At 37.4% G+C, this 13,985-nt stretch overlaps 2 protein-coding genes across 2 annotated transcripts; one reads left to right on the forward strand and one right to left on the reverse strand.

Annotated features, from left to right (window-relative positions):
- Positions 1-1,363: 1,363 nt before the first annotated feature.
- LOC122081173 (probable metal-nicotianamine transporter YSL7) lies at positions 1,364-7,486 on the forward strand. The gene is made up of 6 exons (XM_042648178.1): positions 1,364-1,799; positions 4,238-4,401; positions 4,478-4,575; positions 4,663-4,797; positions 5,100-5,289; positions 5,708-7,486. The coding sequence occupies exons 1-6, from the start codon at positions 1,436-1,438 to the stop codon at positions 6,806-6,808; spliced, it is 2,052 nt and encodes a 683-aa protein (XP_042504112.1). The 5' UTR covers positions 1,364-1,435; the 3' UTR covers positions 6,809-7,486.
- Positions 7,487-8,426: 940 nt separating this feature from the next.
- Positions 8,427-12,862, reverse strand: LOC122081174 (3-oxoacyl-[acyl-carrier-protein] synthase I, chloroplastic-like). The gene is made up of 7 exons (XM_042648179.1): positions 12,338-12,862; positions 10,531-10,959; positions 9,659-9,832; positions 9,204-9,317; positions 8,947-9,048; positions 8,741-8,807; positions 8,427-8,612 (listed from the first exon to the last, which is right to left on the reverse strand). The coding sequence occupies exons 1-7, from the start codon at positions 12,782-12,784 to the stop codon at positions 8,545-8,547; spliced, it is 1,401 nt and encodes a 466-aa protein (XP_042504113.1). The 5' UTR covers positions 12,785-12,862; the 3' UTR covers positions 8,427-8,544.
- Positions 12,863-13,985: the final 1,123 nt, after the last annotated feature.

Here is a 13,985-nt window from a genome sequence, read left to right on the forward strand (position 1 = left end):
TCGGATTCGGTCAGAATTTTTGATAAAATTCAGTTCGGCCGAATAATTCACGAATTATTCGGCCGAATTGATAACATTGATTGGAACTACGACTTAAAAGTCATTATTTACACAAAAACTAGATAAAGCAATGTACATGGACTAAGGTTCTATGGCTACTTAATGTGATTGTAATAGTTTCTTTTTGTTAATATTCAGCATATGCTCATGCCAAATTTTATTAGCACGTTACCAAACAATTGGCAATGTCATCCCGTCGTACCTCAAATGATTGACTCAAATTGGCTGCTCTGTGTGGGAAGGAAAGGAACAACATGGGCTGCATGCATGTGAGAGGTTAGAGGGAAAATTATTGGAGAGGATCCAAATCGTCTACATATATAGTGTACCTATTTAAATTAAGGAAGCATTTTGGTCTTGAATCAAGCCTTTTATAGCTCTCATTATATAGAAGTTGAAACCAAATTCTGATTGCCCTTTCAACAATGATGCCACTGTAGCTACTTCTCCCCCTTCTAGCTTTTCTTCTTTTATTTCTCATTCTAAAGAGCAAACAAGTGGGGAGAACCAACCATCTTCCTGAGTCCTGGCCCTCCTAAGCTTCCTATCATAGGTAACTTGCACCAACTTGGTGAGCTGCCTCATCGCTCTCTATGGAAACTCTCTAAAGAATATGTCCAATCATGCTTTTGCAACTTGGGCGCCTGCTTACGCTAGTAGTCTCATCTGCTGAAATGGCAAGTGAGATTCTCGAGTCTAATGATCTTTATTTATTTATTTATTTATTTTTATAACATTCTAAGAAACAGCATAAGAAGACTTTAGTCACGCAGACTAGAGAGGAATGAGGTGGGACACAAGTCCCTTCTGGTCTTCCACCCGTATGTGTTACTCCACAGGCCACACCGTCGCCCATATGGCCATATCACCTTCCACCCTTTTCCCAGATTAGCTTATCAAAGCTGGTGAACAAACGACTTCACAAGTGGGTCCCAAACTACAACAGCCATAGGATCAGAATCTTAGTCAAACACCAAGTCAACTGCAAATGACTTGCATTTTTTACAAATTGTAAAAGAAAAACTTCCACCAAACAATAGAAAGCGAGAGATGGACTGAGTTTTTTCTTCACCCAATCTGATATGACTTCCTCCAATCAGGGAGAAAGGGTTGTCCTTCGATTCTGAGAAACTTTCTCCTAAACAAACAAGATCTTCTTTGGTTCAAACGCATTTCGTCAAACACATTGACTACTATTCTGTTTCAAAAGTCTCAACCTTCCATGTTTTCAGTGAGACTTGACTATTGGGCAGCATAGAGCCTCAGAAATTACTGTAGAAGTTATCAAGTTATTGAGAGCGGATCACACTATTTAAAACCCCAAAACCCATTCCAGAAATCCAAAGCTTCAAAACCCAGATAAAAAATTCCATCCATGGAAAGGATCGAGAACCAACAAGACAACCGGAGGAATAATGTGGAGGAAATAGAAACCATTTCAACTGAACGGATCTTTGATACCAAGGCGGCTCCGCCATGGGAGAAGCAATTAACCTGCAGGGCTTTCATGGTGAGCTTTGCTCTGAGTGTTCTGTTGAGCTTCATCGTCATGAAACTCAACCTCACGACTGGGATCATACCTTCCCTCAACGGCTCAGCTGGGCTTCTTGGGTTCTTCTTCGTTAAGACATGGACCAAATTATTGAAGAAATCTGGGTTGCTCAAGCAAGCTTTTACTAGGCAAGAGAATACCGTCATTCAGACTTGCGTCGTTGCTTCCTCCGGCATTGCCTTTAGCGGTTAGTACTCGAAACCGTTGCCTCTTGTTTAGGCGGTTTTTCTCTCCCTCTTTTTTCTTTTTTAAACTACCTTTTTTAAACTACCAAATAGATTTGTTATTCTTGAAATATTTAAAATCAATTCAAAACTAAATTAAAAAATCAGTCCGGATGAGCTGATTGGCCTGAAACAGAACCGATCTCTATCATGACTTCAATTGTCTTCGTGCTTTGATTTGGACATAGGCGTTAAATTTAAAAAGGAGAAAAGTTTTTTGATCAAGAGCCTTGACCCCTGTGTCTAGGTGTATTCTCGCACAAAAAAACCTTGCATTCAAATTCGTAGAAATCTCTGTTTTTTCCCCCTTTTTTTCTAGTAAGTAAGGAGGGGAAGTAGATAACAATCTGGAGGCCTCAAAATCTCCCGATAAACATGGGTTTTTTTGTACAACATAGCTTACCAACTTCGTAGACAGTGTTAATTCTAATTCATAAAAATCTCTCTCAATGCATCAATTTTTAGACCAAACTCTCAAAAACACAATACTGAGAGAGAATAAATGCATGAAGTAGAAGAGAAAAAAAAGTTCTTTCGCGTGGGTCAGTTTCATCTCTCACCTCCCCTATTGCTATTACGTCAAGTGATGGAGAAGCTATTAGCCAAGACCATGGTTAGCAAATTCGGATTCAGGAATTATTTGGGGTGAGAATTATTCGGAATAATTCGATTAATTAATTTAAGAATTCGGTCAAAAAAGCTTCCTGGGTTTTTTTTTTTTTTTTTTGGTTTTTTTTTTTAAATACTGTTTAAGTGGACCGAATAATTCGGTGTAATTCGGTTCGATCAGAATTATTCACGTTTTATATTCACTTTTGAAAAAATCGCGAATTTTACCGAATTTTATTTTTAATTCGGATTCGGTCAGAATTTTTTATTAAATTCGGAAAAATTCGGTTCGACCGAATAATTCGCGAATTATTCGGCTGAATTGATAACACTGGCCAAGACTACTAAGTCATCCCTGTCAGTTTCTATCTTTTTTCTAATCTTTATTTTATAACAGTTTAAGACACGAAGATAAATTGCAAATAAAGAGTTTTCTTAATAGTTGAGAAAACCCAAAAAAAAAAAAAAAAAAAATTGTTGTTAGAATGAACATCAAAGAAAATGATGAAAATAAACAAATTCGTCCAAGACGAAGAGATTTAAAGAGGTTCACACACCGATGTAATATGTTACGTCCTCGGGCGAAGAAGAAAATGATTCACTATGTTGGAGGAAATATTACAATAGAGATCTCTTACGAATACCCAAACTTGGCCCAACCATTTTGCTACCATCACATATCTCTAAAAAAAAAAAATCATTCAGATCGCCGCAAAATTTTGTTGCAGTGGGTTAATCATCAAAACAGGTCAAGAATTCAAGATAAACATAACAATTACAAACAAAGACAACTTTGAATAAGTTGATTTAACTATTGTTTATACACAACAACAGTGCATGAAAAAGTTAAGGAGGTAGGGTTTCCTACATGAACATATGAAATTCTCAAAATTAGCCTATTTTGCAAAGAAACAGTAAGACAAAAGGAAAAAAACACACAAGGTGTTTTGATGAAAAAAGCTATAAAAGTATGACGCTAAATATTATAACAAACAAAATAACAAAATAAAACTTCAAAGAAAAGAAGATAAAATTACAAAATAGTCCATAGAATATAAAAATTAAAGGGAAAATATCGAAAGCTGACGGAAAATCTCAAAAATCACACATGGAAGATAAAAGAACCCTCAACGTTTAGAGGATATCTCAAAGCAAAGTGAATAAAATCGAATGGAATAAAAGGAAAATGAAGAAGACTTATCTAACTTCAAAACTCGTGAAGAGTGTAGGGACTTTGGAATATTCTAGGTCAAGGTTGGAGGAGTTCAAATCTGTACAAAAGCAAGGCACTTGCAAATAAAGAAGAGTCTCTCTCTCTCTCTCTCTGAGGACTCTTTGTAGGGACTAAATGAAGATCCCAAATCGTCTTAGGAACCTTTAATTTATAGCTTAGGATGTTATAAATGTCCAAGGGGTGTTTCTCATCCAACTCTTAGAAATCTCCTTGATCCTCAGCATAAATTTATGGTGTGATGATGGGATTCTTGGTAATTATTGGGGGTACGATATCTTGTATTTTGTTGCACAGATTTTAATCTAAGAGAGACGTGAGAATGAACAACTATAATCTTATTCTCCATTTATAGTGAAGCAGATCTTATCTCACCGTGGACATAGGCAATCTTGTCAAACCACGTAAATTTTTGCACTATGTGATTGTTTGCTCAATTTCTATTCATTTTCTGCATTGTTATAAGTTTTCGTCTCTACAACTATTGTGCTGGAACCCCACTCCCTTAAAACATATACTTGGAACTTTGCTTACTTGTATTTGCTTTCTTGAACAAAACAGGAGGTTTTGGGAGTTACCTCTTCGCAATGAGCGAGGGTATTGCTAAACAATCAACAGAAGCCAACAAGGCACAAAATATTAAGAACCCATCTCTGGGATGGATGATTGGGTTTCTCTTTCTTGTTAGCTTCCTTGGGCTCTTTTCTGTGGTTCCTCTTCGGAAGGTAATATATGGACTTGACATGCTTTCTCCAGATAATGACTTGCATGTTTATATGGTTTCCTCATGGTTTCTTTCAGATTATGATTATAGACTTTAAACTGATCTATCCAAGTGGTACTGCTACTGCACATCTTATCAACAGCTTCCACACTCCACAAGGAGCAAAATTAGCTAAGTAAGACTCTGCTTGATGCAAACATGTTAAATAAGCCATCTGGGAGGTTTCTTATCAATTTTCAATTCGACTCTTTTTCTTTTCTAGGAAGCAAGTCAAAGCATTGGGCAAATTCTTCTCATTCAGTTTCCTTTGGGCATTCTTCCAATGGTTCTTCACTGCTGGGGATAATTGTGGATTCTCAAACTTCCCTACATTCGGTCTCAAAGCATTTGAGAACAAGTAATATAGTGTTTTATAGTTCAAGTATGATGATTTGTTTGGTTTTAAGTTTAGGCAAATATGATACTCTGGAGTGGCTTAGGAACTTCAACTTTTAGTTTTTTTATTAAGAAATGCCACTACTTCAGCCACATTGACAGGTGACATGACCATCTAGACCACCTGTGTCCTCATCCATGTCAGCCTTAACATGGGGCTCCTTGGTCATCACCTATGCTTCTACAATTTGCATGCAAAATACCAGTTTTCTTATCCTTCAATGTTAGAATTCTAATGTTATTTCTTGCTGTAATAAAAAACAGGTTTTACTTTGACTTTTCTGCTACATATGTAGGGGTTGGGATGATCTGCCCTTACATCATAAATATATCATTGCTACTTGGGGCGATTCTGTCATGGGGTATCATGTGGCCTCTCATTGAAACTAAAAAGGGTCATTGGTATCCTGAAGATCTGAGCTCTACCAGCCTCCATGGCTTACAAGGTTACAGGGTAAACTACTTTCGCTACAACCTTTGAACTGAATGATCATGAAGGCTTCTTAACTGAGGAATCAATCCAGTTCGAAATAGATCAAGTGCCAAAAAAAGAAAAGCCATTGGAATCTGTAAAGTTTCCATCCCAAAGTTCTAACTGGTAGGTGGTGGGACTCCCAGGTGTATAAGGGGGGCTGCAAGCTAATTAGTAGATGTGGGATTTAACTCCCAACGCTCCCCTGCACATGTGGCAATACATATTGTGGACATGTGGATACGGTGAAAACCCGCCCACCTAAAAGCTTGAACTGTTAGGAAAGGGCAGCATCTATGTATACATCAACATAACCTTTGTAATTTGGCACACAGAGGAACTTGATCTATTTTTCAGAATCTTCTTCTTCATTTAACAATTAACTTGTGTTGCACTACAGATTTTTATTGGTATCGCTATGATCCTAGGAGATGGTCTCTACAACTTTGTGAAGGTTCTCAGTCAAACTCTCTTTGGCTTGTTTCAACAACTCTTCCATAACAAAAGAGATCTCCCCAGTACTGGTCCCTCTGCTCCTGTGAACCTACCTCTCTCCTATGATGATCATCGCCGAACACAGCTCTTCCTCAAAGATCAAATACCAACTTGGGTTGCAATAGGAGGCTATGCTACCATCGCTGCCATCTCCACCATCACTCTACCAAAAATTTTTCACCAGCTCAAGTGGTACCATGCCTTGGTCATGTACATCATTGCACCAACCCTAGCCTTCTGCAATGCATATGGTTGTGGACTCACTGATTGGTCCATGGCCTCAACGTATGGGAAGCTTGCCATCTTTACCATTGGTGCATGGGCAGGGGCCTCTAATGGTGGAGTTCTCGCAGGTCTTGCAGCATGTGGAGTCATGATGAACATTGTTTCCACAGCTTCTGATCTCATGCAGGATTTCAAGACAGGGTACCTAACATTAGCTTCACCTCGTTCCATGTTTGTGAGCCAAGTTATTGGGACTGCAATGGGTTGTGTCATCTCCCCTAGCGTTTTTTGGCTCTTCTACCAGGCCTTCCCCAATATTGGTGTCCCAGGGTCTGAATACCCTGCTCCTTATGTTCTTGTATACCGCAACATGTCAATATTTGGGGTTGAGGGGTTCTCTACTCTACCAAAACACTGCCTTCAACTTTGCTATGCTTTTTTTGCTGCTGCCATTCTTGTGAACTCGATCAGAGATGTTGTAGGAAAGAAATGGGCAAAATATATTCCACTCCCAATGGCCATGGCTCTACCATTCTACCTCGGAGGCTACTTCACAATTGACATGTGTGTTGGGAGTTTGACCGTATTTGTGTGGCGAAAGGTTAACAAAGCCAAGGCAGAAGCATTTGGACCTGCAGTAGCTTCCGGTTTGATTTGTGGGGATGGAATATGGACTTTGCCCAGCTCAATACTTGCTTTGGCTGGGGTGCAACCACCCATCTGCATGAAGTTTCTCACAAGGAAAACAAACTCCAGGGTTGATAAATTGCTAGCCTCTTAAGCTGAGCGTCAGTTTAACCGTGTTCTAGCCATATGAGAAATATCCATGTATTTTTCAGACTCTATGTATTTATAAAGGTAAACAGTGAAGTTCCATTACAGCAAAGATGACCAATGATATATGTTGCAGCACAGAATAAATTAGATGGTTTTCTGGGTGCAAGCATCTCCCACACCAAAAACACTCATCCTTCCCAATGTATATCCAACTATAGCCGCTCTTACTGTCCTTATCTCTTCCCAATCCCCCATTAGCACCATACATGTTAGCCAAGAGAACATTAATAGAAGCTGATTTAGACTCCAATCTAAAGAGCTTATATGCATATTTCAGCCTAAACTTTAATTCCCCCACTAGCTCTCCAACCATTCAGTAGTGCACCCATGACTAGCACTAGTCTCAAAAGGCATCCCTCTCATATATTCTCTGAACATCAAAAGCACCCACATCTTGAATACATTGCCATAATTTCCTACAAAACAATGGAATTCAAATACTAACTTGATGATACAACCAATGAATCGAATATCTTTCTCGAGGATGTGCAACGAAAACATGGGGCTCAAAACCAGTTTTTAGAACCAGAAAATGGAGTTGCTCCCCTTGCTTAATGTATTTTAGCTTGCCACAAGCTTTTGCAGCAACAGAGAATGCTTGATGGCTGAACTCCATGCCATGACCATTCATTATTGCAACAAATTCGAAGGCTTCATCACGACCCATTACGTGAATAACACAAAAATATCTAATTCAAGACACTGAGTCTCTGGTAAGAATTTCATCGAACATTTGTGCTGCTTCATTCATTTTCCCACAATGAAGAAAAAATTGATAAGAACATCTCCAACAATCACACCAGATGGAGGTGTTCTATTGAATCTTAACTACTTGAGCACGGAGAGAGGGCAATTTCTCAACATTTTAATAACAGGCAAAAGTTTCTTGCACAATCCACTTAAGGAAGCTTTAATACCTTTACTGTCGCTTAAAAAAAATAGGTGAACGGTTAGATCTGTAAGTCTTCTATAAAATATCAAATTTTTGTTCATTAGGATTTTCCAAGTGGTGAAATAAAGCTTAGAGAAAATCTAAGACATAGGAGAGTGCATAGTAATGGTTCGAGTTCTATGACGTGCTTAGATATAGATGGGTATGGATGTCAATAGCTGGAATGAAACGTATTTGATTCAATTATGCTTTGAAATTTAACATGTGACTAATCTAAACCATATCCTCTCTATACAATTGTCAAAATACCTAATAATTTTCATGTGGCTCAGAATGGTGGACAAGAAGCCCTTGCAAATGAGGTTTTCTTCTTTTTTTTTTTTTTTTTTTTTTCACTAACGAGGATTTCCAAGCCTTCTACCTGACTATTCCCTCAGGTCCAGCCGAACCCACAATCACTGGGACCAAATTAATCCCATTGTGAGTAACCCCAAAATTGTGCTGCCTATTTCAAATGCTTTTCAAGGCGCCGTGACCCAGATCAAATTACCATTGGACCAACTCCTTGGGGCTAAAAAATTGGTACCTTGCAAATGAGGTTGTGTAAAGATAGTTTTTTATTTAATTAAATGATTAAAAAAAAAAAAACACAAACACACACACACACATGTTACACAATTATCATTTCATGGAATTTACACAGATAAAAAGGTCCATTACAATCTGGATAAATATTGAGTGATGTTAAAATATAATTTCACTTTAAAATATTGAAAATAATTGGATGTTCAAGGCTTGAATGCTGAAAATGCTACAACCGAGTTGTGTCCTCCAAAGCCAAAAGAATTGGAAATTGCTGCAAATAATAACAATACATAATAATATGTGTAAGTATGCTATTAACATTCTTTTAGTTCAAACATGAGAGGGCTCTACTCTTTGTAAGATCATATGGGATTTTATGCACAAAGTTATGCTACTTACCAACATTCACTTCATGTTTCTGCTTCTTGTTTGCAACTGTATCAAATTCCACAAATGGCTCAACATTCTGTTGCAGTTCAAGAAAAATTAAAACACCAAATTAATTAGTTAGAAGAACCAAAGGGAAAATAAAAATGGAATTCTTATCTAGTTTTGAATACAAAAATTCCTTCATTCCAAAATTTAAGGATTAAAGGAAGACATACAAATTGATTTATTGTTGGATGAATCCACCCAGTAGTTATGGCTTTTAACACAGCAATGGCTTCAAGGCCCCCAGCAGCACCAAGACAGTGTCCTATCATAGACTGTTCATAAACCCAAATTAATGACAAATCATATGATGAAGAAACAGAAGAATTAAGGATATGAAAAGAAAACTGATCACCCAAATCATATTGGAAAGTGATAATAATAAACACAGACATGAAGAGAGAGAGAGAGAGAGAGAGAAAGAAAGAACCTTTGTTGCATTCATCTTGATCTCTGGAGAAGACTTGAATACCATTTTTATGGCATTCATCTCTGCTAGGTCGCCTATAGTTGTGGAAGTTGCATGTGCATTTATATAGTTAACCTGGACCAATAAAATAAGAAGGATTTCCCCTTATGGTTAGTTTAACCAATTAGCTAGGTTTTGTAAAATAAATAAACTGCAGAGGTGGATAAGCATTATATGAGATGAATTTTCTACTTATTAAGCTGGTGAATGGGAAACACCATTACTTTTCTTCCTCAAACCAGAAGGCAATTCCCACTCTTCTTTAGAATATAAACTTCTCCTAAACTATCAGGTGGATGTTTTACTTCTCATATTTTAAATAATATAAGAATAACACCAAAATGATCAAATTATCCCTTTAAGTGGTAGACTATATGCATGCTAAAAATAACCAATCCAAGAAATTAAGAGAGTACCTCCTCTGGTGAGACACCAGCATGTTGAAGGCTCATTTTGATACATGATGAAACACCAAGTCCATCAGCTCTGGGATCAGTCAAACGGTACGCATCGGAGTTAACTGCACCTCCTAAGTATTCACCAATAATCGGTGCATCACGCTTCATTGCATGCTCCAAGCTCTCCATTACCTATCAATAATAGGTCCATGTGAAATATCTATTTTTGTTCTCGGTAATCATATTAGGGTTTGTGAACTTCGTCTTTCATCGCAAATAAAGTTCACAAACCCTAATGTCATAGAGGACACAACACACATCTCATCTGTTAAGTTTTATATCAAATCAAGTGATGGAAGTAATTTAGAAGAAGAATTCAAATTTCATAATGATAAAATTTTACAAACAATTGTTACTAGATTCAATTGAACACCTCTACAGTGCTTTTCTTTTTCCCCTCTTTCATAAGCACGAAATGAAGGGCTACAACTGGATGGTGTGTTCCAAAGTATCTGATGGGGTCTGCTATCTGGTGAACCCACTCATTTTTGCATGTAAATCTATCATATGCCAAGAGACAATGACCTCTTGACATAAAATCAAAAAGTTCACAAACTAGAACATGGTGGCCTAACCCCACTTGTGTTTAATTTTATTCCTAGATCCTTCAATAAAGAAGCATATTTTCTAACGGGTGGAGATGTCAAGTTCCACCTCTCTAGAATATGGTGGCCTAACCCCACTTTATTTCTTGTAAACTTAGTTTTCGTAGCTGAGTTTGCTTAATGATTATGGTGTTTTGTCTTAAATTTAAAAAAAAAAAAATATATATATATATATATGTATATATTGTTATGTATTAGCATATAAAGAAGATGCCTAAAACATACCAAAACTCCAGCACCTTCACCCATAACAAACCCATCTCTTTCTTTGTCCCATGGCCTTGAAGCAGTTTGAGGATCATCATTTCTCTGTGATAAAGCTCTACAAGCGATAAACCCACCCAAGGCAAGAGGAGTAATTGCAGATTCAGTTCCACCAGCAATAATCAAATCAGCACTGCCTCCTCTAATGTGGTTGGCAGCAGCATGGAAGCAGTGATTGGAGGAAGCACAAGCAGTTGATATAGAATAGCTTGGACCCATGAAACCAAATTCAATTGCAAGCAATGCAGAGGCTGTGTTCGTCATTACGAAAGGGGATGAAAATGAACCCAGTTTCCTGCAACCTTTCTCTATTAGACATTGAACTGCTTTGGCAACAGTACTACCACCAATGCCTGATCCAACAATCACACCAGCTCGTCCCTTGTCGATCTGTGAATAGAGCATAATGAGAGAAATATAGTAATTAGACAAGAAATTTACCTTTTAAAGATGATAATTTTTTTTTTTTTTCCTTTCTAGAAAATATAGAGGATCATATGGACATGAAAATAATGGATCAGATATGGTGAAAGAAATTTCAAAGACAACTTATCTTGTTTAGAGTAACAACAACTACCTAGCGTAGTTGGTGAGCTGTAGTATACAAAAATCCCATGCTCACCGGGAGGTCTCAAGTTTGAACCTCCAGGCTGTTACCTACTTCCCTCCCCTATCTATCAAAAAAAAAAAAAAATCTTTTTTAGAGTGATGTCTCTATGATCAAGAAGTTATAGTTTTGGTGGATCGATCTTTACAGGGCGATAATTTGTTAGGCTACAAAGCATGTGTGTCAAGATGCTCCTTTGAGTGGGAAGTGCCCCCAAGCTTTATATCGGAGGGTATCATGTGGGATGCTTAGGAAAGACCTTGTTATCAGTTTGATTGAATCCTTATAACATTATTTGTTTTATTTTGAATTGCATTCATTGCTGATGGTCATGTGGAAAAGTTATCTCAATTTTATGTATTGTATCTTATGTCGTTAGTCATGTATTATTTATTCCATCTTTCTGTAATGTAAAATTTTGCTGACCTTTAGCCACAAAAGAATGATGGATTAATCTCTAGAAATAATAAGGATTGGCCTATAAGCCTTGAATTATAGGATCCTTTTTCAAATTTAAAGACATGATCAAGTAGACTAAGGTCCCCACAGCCAACACTATTGATCCAACAATGAGCATCCCTCTTTTTTAATATTTCCCTTCCATTTATGTATAAACTCAAGTTGATGTAATGAATGAATATTGTAATCAAGAAAAAATTAGTTTTGCATAATAAAAATTCTGGATATTCACAAATTAGACATTTTATTGATCAATCCAAATCATTTCCTATATATCTAATGATAAAACTTATCACATCATTGATGATTCAAATTTGTATACTCAAATGAAACATCAATTGGATATTGTAAACTAGTTGGATATGAATGTGGATCTCTCTCTCTCTTAAATCGATGTCTAACTTTACTCATTGCATTCCATGTAAGGCTCACCCTAGTAAAAAAAAATTATATATATATATATATATATATTAGTAAAAAATAGTATTAATATAGGGAAAAAAAATTAACTGCAACCCAAGTAGCAGTCAGGGAAATGGAATCCTAAAGACAGGTTTGAAATACCCTCCTAGGGTGGAATTTTTCACCCCTGCCTCCGGGATTCTATTTCCCTGACTGCAACCAACTGCTTCTAGGGGTTGGTTGCAACCAAGTTTTGTTCATAATGAGAAAGAGAAAACAAACAAATTCGGAATTCACCACCTTGGAGAGTTTATTAGAGCCAAGGCCTGCATCATTGAGAGCCTTTGCGCCAGCAACAAGGGCGAATTTGATATAATCATCAAGCTGACGATCTAGCTTGTTCTTGATATATCCATCAGTTGTGAATCCATGGATTTGCCCAGCGAACCGGGTAGGTAACTCGGAGACATCGAAAGTTTTGATGGTACCAATGCCACTCTTGCCTTGAAGGAGGCAGTCATAGTAGGCATCAACATCGTTGCCAAAGACAGAAACAATGCCCATTCCTGTGATGACTACACGTTTCTTTGGGTCCTTCTCTCTCTTTGGAGCAGAAGATGCAACTATTGGCATCCATGGCTGCTTCTTCATATTTGCTCTCTTTGTTCTCTTGGATGGCTTAGGGGACTCTCTAAGGAAGGGCTCAGCTACAGAGACATTGAAGGTACTTGACTGGAGGGCTGGCATTTTGGCTTAAGCTGCTACTGCTGCTTTGTGTTGCTAATGGGGAAGTCATGCATGAAGTTTATAGACACATAGACCGACTCAGCTCTTGTGAGCTGGTAGGCTGCCATGTGTACTCCATCAAGCGGGACACTTTTTTTCCTTTAAAAAAAAAATTGGGACCCATGTGTTGAATAAAGAATTAAAACAAGAGCTGAAGGTGTCCGACTTAGCAGAGTACACGCGGCAGATTACCAACGTACAAAGGAAAAAAATTTCTCTCATACAAGAAGCTGAGCTGGGCTCATAAAGGGTTATGATGAATATAATTGTTACAACTAGAAAAACCCATACCGTAGGGTGAAGAATGAATGTGTGTGTGTGTGTGAGAGAGAGAGAGAGAGAGAGAGAGAGAGAGAGAGAGAGAGAGAGAGAGAGAGAGAGAGAGGAATAAATAGGGGATGGATTTTTTTTCTATTATTATAAGAGGTATGACAACAAAAATGGATTGAGTTTTGCTACGGCCCTTCAACAGTGTACAATAGGGGGAGAAAGGTGAGGAGTCATGGGGTTCACATCTAGACCGTTTGTTCTAAACCAATTGTGAAATTAACTCAAAACTATATTATATACAATAGAAAAAATAATTTTCTCATCTATCTATTTGGTGAAGCTCCTCCTACCTATTATACCTTTATAAAGTAATTTTTATATCATAACCCTATTTCCAGTCAAATATCAAATTAAGCTTGTACCCGAAAAAAAAAAATCCTAACTCAAAATCTCTTTTATAATCTTTTTCTCATATAATTTTACTTCATTTTTCCATTGAAATTTTATTTTACTTTCACATTTCTTAAAAGGTACCAAGTTGGGAGCTAAAATCCTAGGGTAATTGCAGATTTGCAGGGATGGAGTTTGCTACCATGGTGGGGATACAACAATAAGCATAATAATACTCATTTAAGAGAATTCAGCATTTAAATCAGTATATAGGCAACTAGGCATGTTCTTTAAGAAGTAAAGATATCCCCCACCCTCCAACCCCCACCCCCAACCATCAGAAAATGGGGTACACCCAATCACTACCCTCTTAAGGGGTCTTGATAGATGTAACAATGGTTTCATGATGTTGTCATAACTCATGACTTTGCCACATTGAGGATTGAACAACCATGGGTGGGTCCATGTAAGGACATCAGACTACGATCACAAAATTAACTAT

Source organism: Macadamia integrifolia, chromosome 6 (genome assembly GCF_013358625.1).
Source record: "Macadamia integrifolia cultivar HAES 741 chromosome 6, SCU_Mint_v3, whole genome shotgun sequence".
NCBI lineage: Eukaryota > Viridiplantae > Streptophyta > Magnoliopsida > Proteales > Proteaceae > Macadamia > Macadamia integrifolia.